Raw genomic sequence first — 22457 nt, 5'->3', positions numbered from 1 at the left:
CTAGAGCAAGTGCTGCTTCACGATGTCTTCGGTTGACCTCCTCCTGTTGTTGTCTGAGCTCTTCGCTTCTGGCCTCCATATCGCGCCTTTGATGCTCTAACGCAGCTCTCTGCCTGGCCATCTCTTCAGCAAAAGACTCCTGCCGAGCATTGAATTGTACCATTTCCTCTTGGAAAGTCCCCATGGCCTCTTGGAGTTGTTCAACCTCTGGAGTCACGTCCTCGAGCATGACTCTAGGCTCAGTCTCATGGTCTTGAGGGCCAGGACCTTCTGATCTGGCAGGCTCTTTAGAGGAACCTGTCTTCTTGGAGGCCGCATTGGTGTTCTTAGGCACCATAATGCTACAGGGGTCATTTTCCTTTCTCTTCAGGTTCTCAATGAAAGCACCAAAATGTTGACTGTGTTTTTGGCCAACGACGTGTAGACGTCAAAAATGACAAAAACCTTCAAGAGAAATAAACGACACAGACAATTTTTATAGTGGTTTAGCCCCAATGTGTTGGTAATAGCCCAATCCACTTAGAGTTGTGATTATAGATCTACATTCAAGATCAGATGAACCTGAGTCAACTGAATTTCTTCAGTGCAGATTACAAGAATACAAGAATTCTCTCAAATACAAGTACTCTCTCTCTAGAAAATTAGAAGTCGAATCAAAAGTCCCCATTATGATGCCATAAGCCTTGTATTTATAGGCTCAGGATCGTACAGATGATATCCCCCATAATCAGGATATTTTGTTATTCTCATTATATTTACTTTACAATAATATTCAAAATATAACAATATACTATATTCGTTGGATAAACTGAGAGATTCCCGCACAAGCCAAGACCGATTCTTGTTGAAGCCGTTTCTGGGATCTCTTGCGTAGCCCTGCTCTGTCTAGTCGATCCATATCACATTCAGGCTGGTCGGCCAAACCTTCACTAGGCAGACACGCACCTAACTGGGCAGACATGCACTTGGCTGGTCGGACATGGTCATGACTGGTCGGCCAAGGTCATGCTTGGGCAGACAAACATGTGAATGGTCGGACAAGGTCATGCCTGGGCAGACAAACATGTGACTGGCCAGTCAAAATTCTTCACTAGTTTACCGGGTCACTGCTAAGCCAGACCACCCCACCATTACTTGACATTTGTCATTTCTATTGCCACGTCATCATCTTCAAATTTTGGGGATAACAGCCGGGTTGAGGGTGTTTGAATGAGCCAACTCAATTACATCGGCTTAGAGAATTCCAACTCATTTAAAACATTTTAAATATATAATCAAGCCCTACTTATTACATTAAGGGTTGGGTTGGGTTGGGTTATAACCCATTAAAATATATATATATCAAATTAAAACCTAAAATGAAGAAAATCACGTTTTACTAGTTTCTACTACCGGTCAAATATTACAGTTATCCAAATTCCAAACACAAGTAATAAAATTATTACAGTCATCCATTATACACAACTAGATAGTTCATAGAAATTTAAACAAAATAAAAAGTTGAATCCATCAATCAACAATAGCAATCAACAATGGAAATATGTGTCTTGGTCTTCTCCATTGTTGCCCTTGTCCTTAATTTTATAGTCTACAATGCAAAAACCAAAGTTACACACTGTTGATGCGGTTTTTCGCCAACAATATATTACGTAATTAGCGGGAATAAACTAGTGCTTAAGGATAAACCATAGTAGGAATAATGACTCTTAAGGATACTTAGAATGAAATAATAAGAACACTCGTTCCTTTTTACGCGGTTCGGAGGCTAAAATCCCCCTAGTCCACGAGTCGATATTATTAATGTATCTCTCTCCATTTTTCGACAGAGTATTTATATTACACATAAAAAACCCAACCCCTTTTCTATCCAAGGTCTTGGTATTTATAAAAGAACCATCCCAGGATAGGTGCAGGGGTCATCAGTGGATATCCATCCTATATGTGATCTGTCCTCCACAAATGATGAATATTACAATATATACTAAGGTATGGTCTAATCATTAGGTAAAATTGATCATGGTTCGTATGGCATAAACAGACATGTGATGTTTGATCACGCACGTTCATGTTGCGTGTCCTAGAATTCAGGGTAATGGACATGTAATATCTGACCACGCACGTTTACAAATAACGTATCCAGGTTTATAAAGGCTCTTGGATATGGCAGATTTTCAGAGTATTACGACCTAAACATAATGCCAGCTCGTGCCCAGCATGCTGTGTTTTATATCCATCTCCAGCTCGTACCTTAATGCTTCATATTCCTAAGCTTGTGTTATTACCTAGTGGGTCACACTACCTTCGTAGAGGAGATATCAACTTGTGGGTCCCTTAGTACTGTTCTTAGCTAGCCAGCTGTACTCGAGCTGCATAAGAGACACGGGCTGAATATCAGGGCGTACATTTCCCCCCAAGTCCCTGCTCGTGTCTTATGACATCATTCTCTGACTGACACGGTGGGGACTTTTAAACTTCTATTGCGATTACCCATGTTTGTTCATTACCCGAGTACTGAACACGTGGAATGCCACGATTGGCATCTGTTCGGGTTTTGAGGGTTGCATTAAATGGCCTAGCCACCTTTTTACCGCCATTTAATCTTTCGAAACACGACCCTCGTATCCCGCATTAGCTTGATCGGACAGTCCACGTTTCTTTAGGCCTATTACGTATAAATAAGGTTGGCAATTTTCAATGTTCATCACCTTCCATTTGAAACTTTTCCTAACTTTTTCTCTTCTGAACTTCAAAAACCCTTCTTCCTTTTCTCATAAAATCCCAGAAATCTGTCACCAAAACCTTCGGAAACCCAGTCACCAAGGATCTTTTCAGGAACTCTCCTTCTACGTTGCTCATTCCTTTAGTCGAAGAACACACGATAAGTATTCTGTTTTACTGGAACTGTTCTTTTACTGGTTTTTGTGTGTTTCTCTTCTTTCTTTATCATGCTAATCTACACTTCACTGCCATTAGCATTAGGCTGTTTCCAAACGTTTTTGGTACATAGGTTTCGATTTAGGTTTATTGAGTAGGTCCTAAAATATATCTAGGATGGTGATGTTTATAAACTGGGTAAATCTTCGGGTGATTCCTAGATAATTTTTAGAAAATATCCATTAGGGATGTAGGAGATGAAAGGTTTTTAGGGTTCGACATTAGGTTGCTTAGAGGCTACGCTTCTTGGGCAGTTTTTCTCTAAACCGTTCCCCAAAGAGGGTGGTGGCCTGATTTTCTGACACACGAATCCCTAAATATCAGGGGTCTATTGGGAAACCTAGGCACGTAGCATAGGTAATGCGTGGAATTACACCGCGGGCTGATATTGCATCATCTCATGTGTTAGAACCCTCGGCCTTTGTTATTTCTTGCCTCTACAAAAAATTCTACGTCGCCCACTAATATTTCGTCATTCTTATTCTATAGGCGAGCTGATGGCACCCAAGAAAAGTACGCCCAAAAAGAATGTAGCTGGCTCATCGTCCCAGGAAACTCACAAGGGAAAGGAGGTCGTCCCCGATTCCCCCATTCCTGAATTCGGCCCCATGGTGGAGAAGGAGGTCGCGGTCGCACCTGACGCATTTTTCGAGGCCGAGAGGACAGTCTCCAAAATAACGACCCAAGGAAGGGTCAACAAGATCATATTGTCCCACAACATCGAGGTTGGGACAGGCGTTCTCATCGCTCGACCTCCCTTCGAGGGGGAGAGGAGCTATGCACCACTCCAGGACGATTTCGAAGCCTGGAGTGATGAAAACTTAAAGGCCTGGGCCTTCCTCCCCCTCGACCAGTACTTCACTGACTTCCTCAACTATGTGAAGTTAGCACCATTCCAGCTCCCCCCAAACTCATATCGACTGCTAGCGGGGTTGAAGTACCTCTTCATAAAGCAGATGTGGGACATTCCTACCCCTGCGGACATCTTGTACTTTTTCTGCCTCATGGCTAGCCCAGACCAACCGGGAAGAGGCGACAGGTTCTACTATCAGACCCGCTTCCCGAACTCATCCATAGTCATCGAGCTACCCAACCACCCCAACGACTTCAAGATCAGTTCTGTATGTCGAACGGGTTTCGCAACTGCGAGCACTAGTACTTCAACTGCCCTTGTAAGTTTCCTTTCCTTTCTTAGCTCGTAGAACTACTCTTTTCATACTTAGTTTTTTCGCGCGTATACTAACTGGAGTATTTTCGTGCAGCCATTTTTGCGAGGACGGCCAAATCAGTGACCCTTGGGGGTCAATACAATACCTTGGTGGGGATTCCGCCCAGCGAGAAGGACTACCGCCAGCTCGTATCTAACGACACAATGTTGGCATGTAAATTAATTTTTGAAGGCCAGACTTTGGCCTTGAGGAGGACGCAGGCTAATTTCCCAATAGCCCGCGAGCTAGTGCCCATCCCAGAGGGAGGCGCTGCCACCAACGACGGCGAGGAGCAAGAAGAGGACGAGGTGCTGCTCGTTCGGAAGAGGCGAGCTACTGAGGCCGCTCGGAACCCTGACGCGGACCGAGCTCTATCGGGGGCAGCATTCGGTCCCTCCGGCCAAGGTAACCCATACCCTTTTAGGGATCTAGATAGGGCTATCGCCAACCTTAGGCTAGTTAGGTTTAACCCCAACCAGCTCGTACATTGCCACCCTAGAGATCCTTCGTATAACTCAACCTTGCTTCAGTGTGTGGACCAATTAGTGGTATGGTACGACATGGGTTATCCTAGAGGGACTGTAGTCGTAGATAACACTATATCCTTTAGGTCAGCCCTTTTTGAAGAGTATGGGATCAACCTTAGGTCGTGGGACTCCCTGCGCCAGGGTATCCTCGCCCCTGGACTTAGGCAATATGTAGAGGAGTCCAGCCCTGAGCTAGAACCTGAGCCTGAACCTCCCCTAATCCAAGAAATCGTAAATCTAAACTCTCCCTCTCCTGTAATGGTTGTGAGGCCGGAGGTCATGGCAATAGACTCCTCCTCTAGCTCAGAGGGTAGGACTCTATAATATCCTTCACATGCACACATTATGTAGATTGATGAATTTGTACACATACTGATGTACTTTCCATTCCTTTTCAGGTGAGGAGATGGCACAGCGAGGGGAACTTGACCTCTGCTTGATGTTCCAGGAAGGGAGATCTAGCTCGGGTCCCCTTGTAAAGAAACTTTGGCCCACATCAAAGAGGACGCCTCCCCCGGCTGCAACTGTTTCCAAATCCCCGGCCAAGAGGAAAGGCATGGGCTCAGGAGCTCCATTCGCCGCAGCCCAGGAGAAGAGGGGTCCGACTGCACCTCCTCTTCGATTTACCTCAGCCTCTGCTTGGGACCAGGTAGTACCAGCTGGTCTCCCAACTTCGATAGTCCCTGCCACCACTGTTCGCATCCCAGTTAACACCTAGGACCTGGAGCAAATTCCAAACACTTTTTGGGGGACTGTCTACGAGACGGCGAACCACGCGTTGGAGCACTTTTATAAGGCCAAGCCCATGGACCTGAGGGCGATCGAGGAGAGGAGCCTAGAGAATGTTATGGAATCGGCTCTAGGAATGAACCTCACAGTAAGCACTTTCCTTGACCTGACATTTTTTTTATTTTCCCTGGTATGTGCCTAACTGTTTCCTAGCTTTTTGCAGGCAGTCTTGGCTCAACATCGTAGCATAGCTCGGGCCAGGGCCAGGAATGATGAACTTAAGGCCGAGCTCCAGACTGCTCAGGCCACCCTGACTGCAGCTCAGGCTACCCTCGTCGCTGCTCAACAAGGCGAACAAAGTGCCAAGGCTGCCTTGACGGCGGCCCAAGCAGGTGAGCAGGAGGCAAAGGCTGCCTTAGCCGCGGCTCAAGAGGGTGAGCAAGCGACAAAGGCTACCGAGGCTGCCCTTTAGATTGAGCTCGCAGGGGCCAAGGCCAAACAGCTGGAGGCCGAGGCTGCTATTCAGGAGGAAAAGAAGGCCTCGACATCCTCCATGGAGAGAATGTTGTACCACTGCTGGGCCTTCAATTAGGACGGAAACTTCTCCTTCATGGCCTCCGAAGTGTGGGGGCACTACCTCGAGAAGTTCAAGGCTCGGCTTCAACAAGAGTTGTCGTCTGAGACCAAGGAGGCCTCTACCTCTAGCGAGCAAGAGACCGAGGAGGTGACGTCCTCACAGCGGCCTAGAGGGTCTTAGATTTTATTTGCCTTCATTTATTTTACAAATTTTTTTTTTGTAAACGTTTAGGACGAGGTTATCTTCCTCGAGACAATTTATCTATAATTTCATTATCGAATTTTTATTTATTCCTTGATTTCCTTCTCATGCTTCATGACTTGTAGGTTTAAAACCTTAGGAAATGACTCTTAGTTCGAGATAGATACTTTAATTTTGGCCGTAACAAAAAATGATGATTTATATCCTACCCGTTAAGTATCAGACCTTGGACTCGGTTGTATCCGAGGTTTTTAATTAAAAACTTAGTTCGCGTTAGTTTTATTGACACCTCGCGTTTTTTAGAAAAACATTGGTTAATCAATTTTGCCAACTTCTAAGTTTTGGAACCTGGTCTTAGTTCGTGTTAGTTTTATTAACACCTCGCATTTTTTTTAAAAAACACTGGTTAATCAATTTTACCAACTTCTAAGTTTCGGAACCTGGTCGTATCCAGGATATTTAATTAAAACTTAGTTCATGTTAGTTTTATTGACACCTCGCATTTTTTAGAAAAACACTGGTTAATCAGTTTTACCAACTTCTAAGTTTCGAAACCTGGTCGTATCCAAGGTTTTTATTTAAAACTTAGTTCGTGTTAGTTTTATTGACACCTCGCGTTTTAAAAAAAAAAACACTAGTTAAATAATTTTACCATCTTCTAAGTTTCGGAACCTGGTCGTATCCAGGATATTTAATTAAAACTTAGTTCGTGTTAGTTTTATTGACACCTCGTGTTTTTTATAAAAACATTGGTTAATCAATTTTACAAACTTCTAAGTTTCAGAACCTGGCCGTATCCAGGGTTTTTATTTAAAACTTAGTTCATGTTAGTTTTATTGACACCTCGCGTTTTAAAAAAAAAAACACTGGTTAATCAATTTAACCAACTTCTAAGTTTCGGAACCTGATCGTATCCAGGATATTTAATTAAAACTTAGTTCGTGTTAGTTTTATTGACACCTCGCGTTTTTTTAGAAAAAAACACTGGTTAATCAATTTTACCAACTTCTAAGTTTCGGAACCTGGTCGTATCCACGGTTTTTATTTAAAACTTAGTGCGTGTTAGTTTTATTAACACCTCGCATTTTTTAGAAAAACACTAGTTAATCAATTTTACCAACTTCTAAGTTTTGGAACTTGGTTCTCGGGTTATATGCCCCCCAAGTAATCAGGAAGTGGACTTTCTGGGTTACTTTGGACCAACACTGCCATCAGAACTAACACGCAGATGAAACCATACAAAGATACAAATATACCATAATTTTTATTTCTTAAATTAAATGGATTTTATAATCGAGCCTTACATAGACTGGTCGTTTGATCATTGATAGTACTTTTTTAGATGCATAGCGTTCCAGGTCCGTGGAACTGTTTCTCCATTAAGTCGAGCCAATTTGAAAGTTCCCTCTTGTATGACTTCCACTATCTGATAGGGCCCTTCCCAGCTCGGACCCAAGGCACCATCTTCGGGGTCCTTGCTTGCTAAAAATACCCTTCGGAGTACCAGGTCGCCTAAACCAAAGACACGCTTCTTGACCTTTGAATTAAAATAACGAGTGATTTTTTTATGATAATGCGCGAGCCGTAGCTGCAAATCTTCTTGTTTTTCATCAATTAGGTCGAGGGACACGCTGATAATTCTTCATTCCGGTCCTGGCTAAAGGTCTGGAGCCTATGCGTGGTTATCTTTGTTTCGACGGGAAGGATGACCTCACTCCTGAAAGTCAGGGAATGGAGTGTGCCCCGTAGAATTTTGGTGAGAGGTCCGGTATGCCCATAGTACCTGCGGGAGCTGCTCGGGCCAGACTCCCTTGGCCTCATCTAACCTCTTCTTAAGGCTTGCTTTGAGAGTTTTATTCACGGCCTCGACCTGCTCGTTGGCTTACGGGTAGGCCACCGAGGAGAAGCTTTTAATTATGTTGTGTCTTTTACAAAATTCGGTGAAGAGATCGCTATCAAACTGTGCTCCATTGTCTGATACAATCTTTCTTGGCAGTCCGAACCGGCAAACAATATTCTTGACCATGAAGTCGAGGACTCTTTTTGAGGTGATTGTTGCCAGGGGCTCAGCTTCAGCCCACTTCGTAAAATAATCGATGGCCACTACTGCATAGAGAACTCCTCCCTTTCCCATGGGCAGTGCTCCAATTAAATCGATTCCCCACACTACGAACGGCCATGGGGATGATATCATTTTCAGCTCGACTGGCAGAGCTCGGGTGACTGTGGCAAATCGCTGGCACTTATCACACTTTTGGACATAGGATATGGTGTCCTTTGATAACGTGGGCCAAAAGTACCCCTGCCTTAATATTTTCAAGGCCATGTTTTGCCCCCCAGCGTGATCCCCATAGAAGCCTTCATGCACCTCCTACAAAATAGTTTTGGCTTCCTCTGGCAGAACACACCGTAGAAGAGGTAAGGAATGGTCACGTCAGTATAGCATCCCATCTATGATTGTATACCTTGGATCTTGATAAAGTATTCTCCTTGCGTCTTTCCGCTCGTCAGGAAATTATCCTGTCGTAAGATACTCTATTATGGGAGTCATCCAGGTTGGTTTGATATCGATCATCTCGATCTCCATCGCGCTTTCTGCCATGCTCAGACTTTCCAAGAATTCAACTGGTACTATGCTCAGAGTCTCTGCTTCTTTGGAGGTAGCGAGTCTAGCCAGAGAGTCGGTATTGGCGTTCTTCCCACGAGGGATCTGCTCGACTAGGCTATATTCAAACTCGGATAGCTCCTTCTTTACCTTGGCTAGGTAAGCCGCCATCTTGGCCCCCCGTGCTTGATATTCCCTAGACACTTGGTTTACCACGAGCTGGGAATCGCTGTAGCATTGGACATCCCTAGCTTTCAACTCCTTTGTCACTCTAAGCCCGGCCAATAAGGCTTCATACTCGGCTTCATTGTTGGATGCCATGAACCTGAACCGCAGCGCAGAGTGGAAATGATGCCCTTCGGGGGATATTAAGAAGACCCCAGCCCCAGACCCGTTCTCATTAGATGACCCATCCATGAAGATTCTCCATAATTCATGCACTGGTTCTCTAAAGGGCTCCTCCTGGAATCCAGTGCATTAAGCCATGAAATCAGCCAGGGCTTGGCTTTGATCGTAGTTCGCGGTACATACAGTATCTCGAACTGGCTAAGCTCGACCGCCCATTTCAACAGACGTCCTGATGTATCAGGTTTCTGCAGCACCTGCCTTAAAGGCTGATCGGTCATGACGTGGATTGAATGGGATTGGAAATATGGCCTAAGCTTCCTGGAGGCCCTAATAAGGAAGAACGCCATCTTTTCCATTAGAGGATACCGAGATTCTGCTCCGAGAATTCTTTTGCTTATATAATATATTGGCTTTTGAACTCGGTCCTTCTCCCGGACCAACACGGCGCTAGCCGCACTTTCCGTCACGACTAAATAAAGAGAAAGGGGCTCTCCTGCCATTGGTTTAGATAACACTGGTGGCTCGGCCAAATGTATCTTTAGGTCGAGGAAAGCCTGCTCGCACTCCTCAGTCCATTTAAAATTTTTGTTCCCCTGGGGCAGGTTGTAGAATGGAAAACACTTGTCGGTGGATTTAGAAATAAACCGATTGAGGGCTGCCACTCTTCCTATCATACTCTGGACATCTTTATGCGACCTGGGTGAAGGCATTTTTAGCAGCAATCTGATTTTGTCGGGGTTCACCTCTATCCCCCTGGTGTTGACTATGAATCCCAGAAATTTTCCCAACGCCACTCCGAAAGTACATTTTTGGGGGTTTAACCTCATACTATACTTCCTTAAAATCCCAAAACATTCCTTCAGATCGGAGACATTGTTATCGGCAGTCTTTGACTTGACCAGCATATCATCAACATACACTTCCATGTTTTTCCCAATCTGATCAGCGAACATTCTGTTGACCAATCTCTGGTAGGTCGCCCCAGCGTTCTTCAGCCCGAAGGGCATGACTTTATAATAGTACACGTTGCTCGGAATCATGAAGCTAGTATGTTCCTAGTCCACGGGGTTCATAGCGATCTGGTTATATCAAGAGTACGCATCCATGAAGGACATAAGCTCGTGCCCCATGGTGGCATCCACCAATTGGTCAATCCTTGGCAAAGGGAAACAATCCTTGGGACAGGCTTTGTTCAAATCGGAAAAATCGATGCAATTCCACCATTTACCATTTAGCTTTGGGACCAGGACAGGATTGGCGACCTAGATCGGGTATTTGGCCTCGCGGATAAAATCGCACTTCAAAAGCCGAGCAACTTTTTCCAGGGCTTCAGCTTGAGTCATACCCAGACGCCTCTGTTTCTGGGATTTCGCAAGCATGCTTTTGTCCAAATTTAGTGTAATGACCCAAATTTCCTAATAAGGTTAAGGACCTTGATTAGGAGGCCGGGAGGGCCATAATTGATTTACTGTGTTATTATATGATTATATGCATGATTATGTGGGTCATATTACTATATGATGATAAAGGCATGCATGGGACTATATACTCTGCTGTGAGGGTATTATGGTAATTTGGCTCATTGAGAGCGTAATTGTGTACTTGTGTGTATATTGGTAGGCTAATGTTGAGACCACATTATTATGTGGATATATTTGTGGTCTGTGACTCAAGACGATCCTAGTGAGCAGAATAGCGAAAAAGTCATGGCGGGGATTTATACACGGCTCAGGGTGAGCCTGGGGTATAAATGAGGATTTAGTAAGTATATTGGGGACTATTTTGACATCGAGGAATATTATTGGTAGTTAATTAGGTATTGGGTAGTAAGCGGTGAATATTAGAGACACTCGAGGAGTTAGCGGGAATTGGGGTGAAATGACTAAAATGCCCCTAAGTGGACTAAAGGGATAGAAATAAAAGGGAGGGCATTAAGGTCATTTGGCTTTTTAACGATGGGTATTATTGAGGCTTTGTGTTAGTGGAAGTGTTAGAATACTTCAGAAGTCTAAACAAGGGAAAGAAAGAAAAGAGAAAGGAGAGGAAAACAGAGAGTTTTCTCTTGGGTCGGTTTGTGGTTCTCTCACCACTTTTCTGGGGTTTTCTTGGAGAAAAGCTCAGAGGAGAGCTGGGTTAGGCTAAAGCATCAAGAATCCTAAGCTAGGATTGGAGAAGTGGCAGAGGATTAGCATGAACACCCTAACACTTGAGGTAAGGTTCTATAGAGTTCTTCAGTTTCTTCGTTTTGGTTTTTAAACTATGGTGCTTAAGTTGAATCTGATGGGGACTTTAGGGAATTCAGGCCAAAGGGTGAGGAAGAGCAAGCTAGGGAGGTGTAGAGGCTGTCTTAAAATCAAAACTCCATTAAAGGTATGAATTCTAAGCCTCCAACTCTGATGTTTTTACTGGTTTTGCTGAGTTTCTGAGCTTAGGGACATCTATGGTGAATTATGGGATTAGAGATGCATGTGATTGGGTTTTGAGTTTTTGGGGTGCTTGGGATGAGTGGAGTATGTTTATAAGGTTGTTTTTGAGGTTGGCAAAGGTTTGGAGAAGTTTTGGCTGAGTTTGGTTCGAGGGAATCACAGGAAGAGAAATTCGGAGTTGGCCTGCCTCTGACTAGCGCTACAGCGCTAGCCTTTGGGCGCTGTAGCGCTAGGCCAAGCTTTCTGGGGGAAATTGGTTCTGTTTGTAGCACTGTAGCGCCCTCCTAAGAGCGTTGTAGCGCTGCCCTGTCTTCAGAAAGGGATTTTAGGGTTATTTGCAAGGGTTTTTGACCAAGGGTTTGGGGTTTGGTTCCACCACCTTGTTTGGTGGAACTAGAACTTCCCAGGGGCTCGGGATTGGTCCCGAGGCTAGGTTTTGGACTTGAGGTTTGGTGATGACTTTGACCTATGATTTTGTTTAGGTGAGCGCTAAGGCTCGAGAGGGATCGTGCTCAAGGATTCAAGTGATCAAAGCTAGCGAATCGAAAGGTAAGAAAGCTGCACCTGATTATGTGGTTAGGTTGGGACTAAGTGTTCCCTATGTTTGTATGCTTTGTTATATGAATGTGATTAATCACGTGAACATGATGGGACTAAGAGCTCCCTATATTTGTACATCATGTCATGAGGTGGTGTTATTATGCCATAGGACATGCAATAACTGGCCTAAGGGTGTCGGAATCAATATTTGCGCATAGGCCGCGGCTCAACCACTGGTAGCTGAGGCAGCTTATTTATCACTGAGCTCGGTTAAGCTGGCCGGAGTCAATGAGTATTACACTGGGGGCGACCCAAGTGAGCCGAAGACAGTGTGTTAACTAGAAGGTACGACTAAGGACGCTGACCCTGAATATTATTTGATGGATGTGATAAATTGTTGAATATGATTGTGAATATTGTGTTATGAACATGATTTGTTGGCTGTTTGGATGACGAACTGTTAATCTATTGTGTGTTATCACTGATTGGATAAATGTTATGATATGATGAATTCCTGGTTGTGCATTGTGGAATAATTGATAAATGATGTTGATCTTGCTATGTTATCATGCTTTCTTGCTGGGCCTCGGCTCACGGGTGCTACGTGGTGCAGGTAAAGGCGAGGGTGTGCTAAATCAACCATGAGTTGGAGAGCTCTGAGGGCGAGGTGTACATTGTCAGCTGCTCGGCCGCCACGGTCGAGGAATTGTACAGGGACGGAAACCTAAAATGTAAATTTTGCCATTAGAGTGGCTTGAACTATTTGTAGTTCTTAGAATTTGTTGTAACCAAGTTGTCTAAACCTTGATTTGAGTTTCCATGTATTAAACTGTCATTTTTAATGAAAATAGCCTGTTTGTGACCAAAATCTTTTATTCCTAATCCGTTTATTACATTGAATTCACACTTTGTTTAAATGACTTGATTAGCAAGTCTTGCACTATTTTAAACACACAGTGTAACGGTCTTGGTTATCCAGGGCGTTACAACTTGGTATCAGAGCCGTCTGGGTTTATGGGTTCCTGAAGATTAGCTGGGCATGTACACTCGCTGCTAAAGACAAGCTCGACTCAAGGGTTTGTAGTGGAATGCAGGAAATTGTATGCTTAAGTGCTTGAATAAAATATGAGTGTATTAATTGGTATGATTAATAAGGAGCATGAGATATTGATAGGGCCTGGCCCTTGACTGCTATGTGATGATATTAAGGCATGCTGATTAGCATTGCTCTTGCATGAGGATGAATACATGGATAATGATGATATATGGATTGTGGGTTATTATATGTGTAAATTGAACTTATATGTTATACCTGCTTATCAATATGGAGGGCATAATAGGTATGAATGCATCTAGTGATAAAGAAATTTGATAATTTATGCATAATATGGGTGTTTGATATGCTTTATGTGTGTGTGATTGTTATGGTTATCTGGATCTGCCCTTGAGATGGTTTTGGGTATAAACGTTAGGGCTGAGAGGTTTAGTCGGTGAAGACAGATTAATTAAGGGGTATGTGCTGAGAATGGTTAACTGGACTCAGTTTTGGGTTTTGGTAAGGATAGAGGATGATATTTGGGGTTGGAATCCTCCACCTGCCCTTGAGATTCGCAGCAGATGTTTGTTGATATATGAGTCAGGCTGTGAGGTCTGATAGAAGGGATTGGATGGATGAAAAAGGCATGTTACTGAGGAGGAGCAGACAAGAATTATTGTATGGAAGTATTATCCTCTGGTTTCAAGGAAGGTTTGGGGTTTGTTCAGGAATCGATTAATGAATGGGTGTGGCTAACCCCGTTCTTAGTGATATGAGAAGGATAAATTGGGGCAGAGTAGGCATTTGTGGTAAAAGGATGTCAAAAGTGGCAAGATAGCAGTAGTATATATTATCGAGTTTGGTGGGTTGGTCGATCCACTTTGGGTTGAGGTACAGATGGATATAGTCAGAGATGATCAGACATTTGTGAATTAAACTCTGAGATGGTTGTCTGTGCTTGGGCAGTAGAGAGAGGCCCTCATTATCTAAGATGGAAGGAATACAGGTAATGATATCTTCGTTCATGGAAACTTAGTAAGTGTGGCTACTCAGTGATCGGAAGAATGAGAATCTCTTATGGTTTTATGGCTCTTGGTTTGGATAGGAAGGGGCTTCAGTTTACAGGTTGGCCATCAAGACAGGGGAGACTGGGATATTTTACTCATTTAGAGTCCAAGGTTAGTTTCTCAGAAGTGACTAGTGGGTTGGATAGCCTACGCTTTGGTTAGGAAAAGAGCGGAAAGGACTTGGTGCTGTGCGTCTATTAGGAAGGATTCAGATGAGTATTTGTGGAGGAAAGTTAATATGCTACGCAAGGGACAACCCTGGACAGTCATGAGCATCTCTTGAAGTATATTGATTAGACTGAATGGGAATTAAATTAGTCGGTAAGGATGTTGATGGGAATGCAGCTTTCAGGTACAGTTCGAAACTTGGGTATGGAAGGATTTGGTATCAGGGACGCTATGAGGAGTGATATTAGGTTGGCTTAAGGAATTATTGAGTCACCTGGAAAAGGATGCGACTTACAAGTGAATTGGGCAGAATATTGTGTCGTGGGACTCGTGGATATTGCCTGCTAGGGATGAAGAATTTAAATGCCTTGTTACAAGACGGGACGATGTCTTCAGGAGTTGATTATCGATATGGTTATTACTAGATAAGGGTCAAGGAAAGAAACATCTCAGGAATTATTACTTGTACCGAGAGGGGGGTGTGATGTATTAACAGTAAGGATTCCTAACCGCTTGGTACTTCAACGACATGGGCAAGTCTGACAGGTAGAGAATAGAGAAATGACATGGATGGGTTGCATTCAGATTCACTGGTGATGAGGTAAACTATTCCCCAGCTAGAGGTAGAACGTGAGCGACTACTATATTGATGATATCACGATTGAAGCAGCAAGGTCGGAGGTAAGGTTTCAGAGGGTATCAACTTCATTCTTCAAAGGTATTCAAGGTTAAGCTACAGGAGGGGAAGAGATCAGGTACGGAGAGATTTGATCAGAAGCACACTAAGACCGATGAGCATATCAGCTACTACTTGAAGTATCCTCGAAGACGGTTACAGTGTAAAGATTTTGAATATGAAGAGTTGGTCAAGTATGGGGGAAACAGTAAAGGGTCGTAATAATGGAGCAGTAACTCTTAAGTTAAAAAGGGGAAATCCTAGCAGCGGTTAGCATTTGTACTTTGAGTGGGAGATCTACTGCAGGGGAACGATCAGAACTTTAGCTAGTGTGATGAACGTTACTTGAGTTATATCAGTGGGACAAGACAGACTGGATTAGTTTGTGGGATTCCAGATGAGTATCAAAGAAATTTGTCAAGGAGTATGTCTGTGTAAAGAGGTGGAATGGTGATAAGATTGGTGTCAGTGATGGAATCAGATCTAAGACACTGTTTTGAATGGTTTTAGCAAAGCTGTGAGAATTAAAGTCTCGATTGTTGAGTGGGATGATATTCTTCAGGAAGGATCTTTGATCTGGTTATTACCAGCTAGAGAGCAGGAATAGTTAAGGGTCTTTGATCTGGTTATTACCAGCTAGAGATCAGGAATAGTTAAGGGTCTTTGATCTGGTTATTACCAGCTAGAGATCAGGTACAGTTAGGGATCTTTGATCTGGTTATTACCAGCTGGAGATCAGGGAAGAGGATAGGCAGGAGGTTGTTGATACACTTGATAAGGGCACTGAGGATGCTGGGTTATGTGTTGAGGGTTTGGTCAATGCCGAACTGTTTTTGTGAAGTAGGTGAAAAGAGTATTCAAAGATTATTTGAAGTGGACTTGTGATTGTCTTGATCGACGGCACAGTGATGTATTCTTGTTAGAACTTTGTTAAGGTTGAAGAATGCCTTGGAAGTAAGTGTTTCCCCAGGAAAGCATGATGGTACATGTAGTTGGGTTGAGTTCCACGTCTTTTTACAAGTTAGGATCAATTGCTGAGTTGTTATGACACTTCTAAGGCAGGAGGAAAGTGATGACCTATGCATGATGTTAGTTAAAGGAACTAGAGTGGGGTTTCTAGTGGGCTTGATAGCCAGTTGATACTTGGAATTATTATACCATGAAGGATCAGTAAAGACAATTATGGAAATCCCTGATGAAAGGAATTAAAGGCAAATCTTAATTGAGTTAGCTGAGGATTTTATAGTGTTATGTATATGTTTATCGTGATATAGGGATCAAATTTGGACTCTGATGGGCACCGAAATTACATGGAAATTCTGGATGAATCCCGTACTACTCTCTTGGTCTTTTTATCTAGACATCAGGAAAAAGGTACCATAATTTGAAGGTTTTGTATTGGAGGCCTAGGTGGAGAGGAATATAATGAGTGAGAAACAAAATTCTTAACCTGATAGCAGATCGTGATAAGCATCGCAACCTTTTAGTATGTTATAGTGGGAATAAAGAAATATTGTGATAAGTATCACAAAGAGGCTGCCAGGACGGTTAGGTCATTATGAACCAGCATCTGGGGAGAACTTGCTTTTATCAGTAAGGATAATCTTTACAGCTGATCAGTATTCAAAACTCTAAGCGAGCTGGATAATAAGCCTTCATGAAATTCAGGGATTAATTTTATTGAAAGAGGACTTTATTTTACCCTCAGGTCTTGGGAGGATTAAGGAAGGCGATGAGTAGATAATCGGTATCTGATGAATTTTATTATTTTCATACTGATGGCAAATCAGAGAGAAAGAGAGTTACCCAGTTATTGGAAGAACACTTGTTAAGATGGAGAATAATAAGGATTGTATATCATCCATTCGTTGGAATGAGATAAGTGAGATGTTGCACTTGGATCCTGAAGTAGTTCAGGGGATCATTGGGGTTATTAACAGGTTAAAGCATGGAAGCTCACTTTTCAAAGTGAATGGGAAAGCTTTACTGAATTTGGAAACAGGAGTATGGAGTTTCAAGTAGAAGATGGTATCTTCCTTTGGGTGTCATCAGAGATGAAGGGATGAAGAGCTAGCTGGATCCCAGAGTATAAAGAATGATTAGATCCGGGAAAGGATCAGTGAGATTGTTTTTAAGTTGATCACAGTTTTGGGCACTTTTAGCGGTACGCGGTGTATTCTGTACTCCATGTCGAGGACATGGGTTGGAGAAACTCATGTATTGATTGATAGAAATCTGCAGTTAAGGCGGAGTTGTTCCATGTGGAGCGACCAATTCTGTTATGAGATAGAAAGAAAAAAGTTTTGAGGAACTGGATTGTACCTTGAGTTAAGGTAACGTTCTAGAACGGTAAGGTCAAGGAATGACCAGAATAGCTGGGGTCAGTTGTGCAGAATTTATTTTCCGGGCAGTTCAGATAAAATTTCGAGGACGAAATTTCTATAAGGAGGGGATAGTTGTAACGACCCAAATTTCCTAATAAGGTTAAGGACCTTGATTAGGAGGGCGGGAGGGCCATAATTGATTTACTGTGTTATTATATGATTATATGCATGATTATGTGGGTCATATTACTATATGATGATAAAGGCATGCATGGGACTATATACTCTGCTGTGAGGGTATTATGGTAGTTTGGCTCATTGAGAGCGTAATTGTGTACTTGTGTGTATATTGGTAGGCTAATGCTGAGACCACATTATTAAGTGGATATATCTGTGGTCTGTGACTCAAGACGATCCTAGTGAGCAGAATAGCGAAAAAGTCATGGCGGGGATTTATACCCGGCTCGGGGTGAGCCTGGGGGTATAAATGAGGATTTAGTAAGTATATTGGGGACTATTTTGACATCGAGGAATATTATTGGTAGTTAATTAGGTATTGGGTAGTAAGCGGTGAATATTAGAGACACTCGAGGAGTTAGCGGGAATTGGGGTGAAATGACTAAATTGCCCCTAAGTGGACTAAAGGGTTAGAAATAAAAGGGAGAGCATTAAGGTCATTTGGCTTTTTAAAGATGGGTATTACTGAGGCTTTGTGTTAGTGGAAGTGTTAGAATACTTCAGAAGTCTGAAGAAGGGAAAGAAAGAAAAGAGAAAGGAGAGGAAAACAGAGAGTTTTCTCTTGGGTCGGTTTGTGGTTCTCTCATCACTTTTCTGGGGTTTTCTTGGAGCAAAGCTCAGAGGAGAGCTGGGTTAGGCTAAGCATCAAGAATCCTAAGCTAGGATTGGAGAAGTGGCAGAGGATTAGCATGAACACCCTAACACTTGAGGTAAGGTTCTATAGAGTTCTTCAGTTTCTGGTTTTGGTTTTTAAACTATGGTGCTTAAGTTGAATCTGATGGGGACTTTAGGGAATTCAGGCCAAAGGGTGAGGAAGAGCAAGCTAGGGAGGTGTAGAGGCTGTCTTAAAATCAAAACTCCATTAAAGGTATGAATTCTAAGCCTCAAACTCTGATGTTTTGACTGGTTTTGCTGAGTTTCTGAGCTTAGGAACGTCTATGGTGAATTCTGGGATTAGAGATGCATGTGATTGGGTTTTGAGTTTTTGGGGTGCTTGGGATGAGTGGAGTATGTTTATAAGGTTTTTTTTGAGGTTGGCAAAGGTTTGGAGAAGTTTTGGTTGAGTTTGGTTCGAGGGAATCACAGGAAGAGAAATTCAGAGTTGGCCTACCTGTGACTAGCGCTACAGCGCTAGCCTTTGGGCGCTGTAGCGCTAGGCCAAGCTTTCTGGGGGAAATTGGTTCTGTTTGTAGCACTGTAGCGCCCTCCTAAGAGCGTTGTAGCGCTGCCCTATTTTCAGAAAGGGATTTTAGGGTTATTTGCAAGGGTTTTTGACCAAGGGTTTGGGGTTTGGTTCCACCACCTTGTTTGGTGGAACTAGAACTTCCCGGGGGCTCGGGATTGGTCCCAAGGCTAGGTTTTGGTCTTGAGGTTTGGTGATGACTTTGACCTATGATTTTGTTTAGGTGAGCGCTAAGGCTCGAGAGGGATCGTGCTCAAGGATTCAAGTGATCAAAGCTAGCGAATCGAAAGGTAAGAAAGCTGCACCTGATTATGTGGTTAGGTTGGGACTAAGTGTTCCCTATGTTTGTATGCTTTGTTATATGAATGTAATTAATCACGTGAGCATGATGGGACTAAGAGCTCCCTATATTTGTACATCATGTCATGAGGTGGTGTTATTATGCCATAGGACATGCAATAACCGGCCTAAGGGTGTCGGAATCAATATTTGCGCATAGGCCGCGGCTCAACCACTGGTAGCTGAGGCAGCTTATTTATCACTGAGCTCGGTTAAGCTGACCGGAGTCAATGAGTATTACACTGGGGGCGACCCAAGTGAGCCGAAGACAGTGTGTTAAATAGAAGGTACGACTAAGGACGCTGACCCTGAATATTATTTGATGGATGTGATAAATTGTTGAATATGATTGTGAATATTGTGTTATGAACATGATTTGTTGGCTGTCTGGATGACGAACTGTTAATCTATTGTGTGTTATCACTGATTGGATAAATGTTATGATATGCTGAATTCCTGGTTGTGCATTGTGGAATAATTGATAAATGATGTTGATCTTGCTATGTTATCATGCTTTCTTGCTGGGCCTCGGCTCACGGGTGCTACGTGGTGCAGGTAAAGGCGAGGGTGTGCTAAATCAACCATGAGTTGGAGAGCTCTGGGGGCGAGGTGTACATTGTCAGCTGCTCGGCCGCCACAGTCGAGGAATTGTACAGGGACGGAAACCTAAAATGTAAATTTTGCCATTAGAGTGGCTTGAACTATTTGTAGTTCTTAGAATTTGTTGTAACCAAGTCGTTTAAACCTTGATTTGAGTTTCCATGTATTAAACTGTCATTTTTAATGAAAATAGCCTGTTTGTGACCAAAATCTTTAATTCCTAATCCGTTTATAACATTGAATTCACACTTTGTTTAAATGACTTGATTAGCAAGTCTTGCACTATTTTAAACACACAGTGTAACGGTCTTGATTATCCAGGGCATTGCATTTAGTGTATGTGTGATGACACTCGGGTTGATTCCTATCATGTGTTCATGGGACCAAGCAAAGACATCTAGATTTTCTTGTAAAAATGTTACCAACTCCGCCTTTCTTTCGGCATCAAGATTTTTCTCGAGCTTAACGACCCTCGAAGCATCTTTGGGATCGATGTTTACTTCTTCGAGTTCTTCAATAGCCTAGAGCTCGGACCTATCTTCACCTATTCGGGGATCAATATCCTCACTCGGGGTGGTTCCCCTACAACTGACTTGGTGAGGTTCTTCCATCCCAGGATCAGCTCTGGCTTCCTGGGATTCCTTGCCTCGATCCTGCATGGCCATCGTTTGCTGCCCGGGTTGTGATTTTCCCTTCATGGAAATGCTATAGCATTCCTTAGAAGCGAGCTAATCGCCTCTGACAGTACATATTCCCGTGGATGAAGGGAATTTTATCACGAGGTGGCGAACATAAGTTATGGCTTCGAATGCCATCAGCGTGGGCCTAACCAAGATTGCATTGTATGCGGTCAGACAATCTACGACCACAAACTCGAGCAGCTTGGAAATAGTTCGTGGTCCCTCACCCAGGGTTATCACCAACTCGATCGTTCTGATAGTTGTCAAACCTTCGCCGGAAAACCCATACAACATCATGGAGGTTGCCTTTAGTTCGATCACAAACAATCCCATTTTCTCCAGTGTGGACATGAATAAGCAGGTTCACATAACTCCCGTTATCGACCAGGGTCCGCCTAACTTTCTGATTGGCAAGCAGGACGGTTATGACTAGAGGGTCGGTATGCGGGAACTAGACATGACTAGCGTCTTCTTCAGTAAAACTGATCGTTTGTTTCTCCAATCATTGATGTTTAGACAAACGCTGCTCTGGGACGAACTCAACTCTATTGTGAGACCTCAGCTCATTGACATACCTCTTCTGGGCATTTTTGCTCGTGCCTGCCAGATGAGGGCCTCCAGTGATGGTGGTAATCTCTCCTCCTATTATCAGAGGAGGGGTGTCCCGATTCACCTGGGCTCCAGTCTGATTTACGGGGGCTTCCGGAGCTGATTGAATGTTTTGCCCAGCAAGCTGATTAGGATTGATTCGATTCCGGGCATACTGAGCCAGAGGCCCGACCCTGATGAATGTCTCGATCTCATCCTTCAAATGCCTACAGTCATCGGTGTTGTGACCAATGTCATTGTGGAATCGACAAAATTTTGAAGGGTCTCTCTTCGCCCTTTGATTTTTTAGAGGCTTCGGTTTCTTCCACGGAAGGCGGGCAGAATTTGCCAAGAAGATGCGCTCTCTGATATCTGTGAGGTTGACGTAAGTCGCATAGATTGGTTTGAACTTCTCCACGGGCTTATTTTTCTTCGAACCATTCTGGTCTCCTTCACCACTTCCCTTCCTCTTGCTTCCTCCCCCTTGGTTATTCTGGGTAACGGTTTAAGCTGTAGTTGCAACATCTGTTACCGCTCTAATGGGCTAGGCAGGGACTTGGCTAGTTCCTGCAACTAAAGCTCGCGCCTCTTCCAGGTTGATCCACCTCTGAGCCCTGTTCAGGAACTCGTCCACTGTGCTGACGCCCTTTCTCTGGATTTCTTTCCACAGGTCGCCTCTGACAAGAATTCCTGTTCTCATTGCCATAAGCCTAGAGCTTTCATCCGCGTCTCTAGTTCGCGCAGCAATGTTGGCAAACCTACTCACGTAAGCTTTCAGAGGCTCTCCGGGCTGCTGCTTTATGTTTGCCAGGGAGTCTGCCTTTATCCAAGCTGCTTGAGAAGCCCGGAACGCCCTCTTAAAGTCGGCGGAGAAGCTCTTCCACGAGCTGAGAGAATGCTTTTTGTATTGCTTGAACCATTGCCTAGCCGGTCCGACAAGAGTCAAAGGGAATACTAAGCACCTTAACTCGGGTCCGATGTTATGGGTCATCATTAGGGTATTGAACATCCCCAAGTAGTCGGGCGGATCTCCATCTCCGTCGAATTTTGATAAATAAGGCATCCTGAAACCCGCCAGGTATGGTGTTGCAGCGATGTTGGGAGCAAAAAGCTCGAGCTCATCCCCTGAGTCATACTCGTATTTTTCCTTCTCTGATAGGAGTTTTTTCATCAGTTCCTCCATCTAGGCCAACCTCTCGAGGGTTGGGTCCTTAGTTCCCTGGGGTTTTTCAACAGCTCCCATTTGACCGTACGCGTTTGACGGGTTATTGTCCCTCCAAGTTCGAGCTTGGTTTGGTGGGGCATTCCCGTTATCATGCACTTCGGAAGGACTTCCCTCATGGTGAGTGCTGCGGACTCCATCACGAGCTGAATTGGTTCTTTGTGAATTTAGACGATCTCGCATATCAGTATATGGATCAACTCGAGGGTTCTGAGTCGAACTCAGCTGATTCCTCAAATCTG

At 43.7% G+C, this 22457-nt stretch overlaps 1 protein-coding gene across 1 annotated transcript; it reads left to right on the top strand.

The window, feature by feature from the left end:
- Positions 1–4927: 4927 nt before the first annotated feature.
- LOC133814534 (uncharacterized) lies at positions 4928–5870 on the top strand. The gene is made up of 3 exons (XM_062247480.1): positions 4928–4979; positions 5068–5318; positions 5622–5870. The coding sequence occupies exons 1-3, from the start codon at positions 4928–4930 to the stop codon at positions 5868–5870; spliced, it is 552 nt and encodes a 183-aa protein (XP_062103464.1).
- The last annotated feature ends 16587 nt before the right edge of the window (positions 5871–22457 follow it).

This window comes from Humulus lupulus, chromosome 2 (genome assembly GCF_963169125.1).
Source record: "Humulus lupulus chromosome 2, drHumLupu1.1, whole genome shotgun sequence".
In the NCBI taxonomy this organism is placed as follows: Eukaryota; Viridiplantae; Streptophyta; class Magnoliopsida; order Rosales; family Cannabaceae; genus Humulus; species Humulus lupulus.
The sequence above is the reverse complement of the archived record's forward strand: the minus strand, read 5'-3'. Positions and strand labels throughout refer to the sequence as shown.

Coding starts and splice junctions, on each gene's coding strand:
- LOC133814534 (XM_062247480.1), top strand. CDS start 4,928: ATGGTTGTGAGGCCGGAGGTCATGGCAATAGACTCCTCCTCTAGCTCA. Junction 4,980..5,067: donor CTCCTCCTCTAGCTCAGAGG/GTAGGACTCTAT, acceptor ATTCCTTTTCAG/GTGAGGAGATGGCACAGCGA. Junction 5,319..5,621: donor CAGCCTCTGCTTGGGACCAG/GTAGTACCAGCT, acceptor AGCTTTTTGCAG/GCAGTCTTGGCTCAACATCG.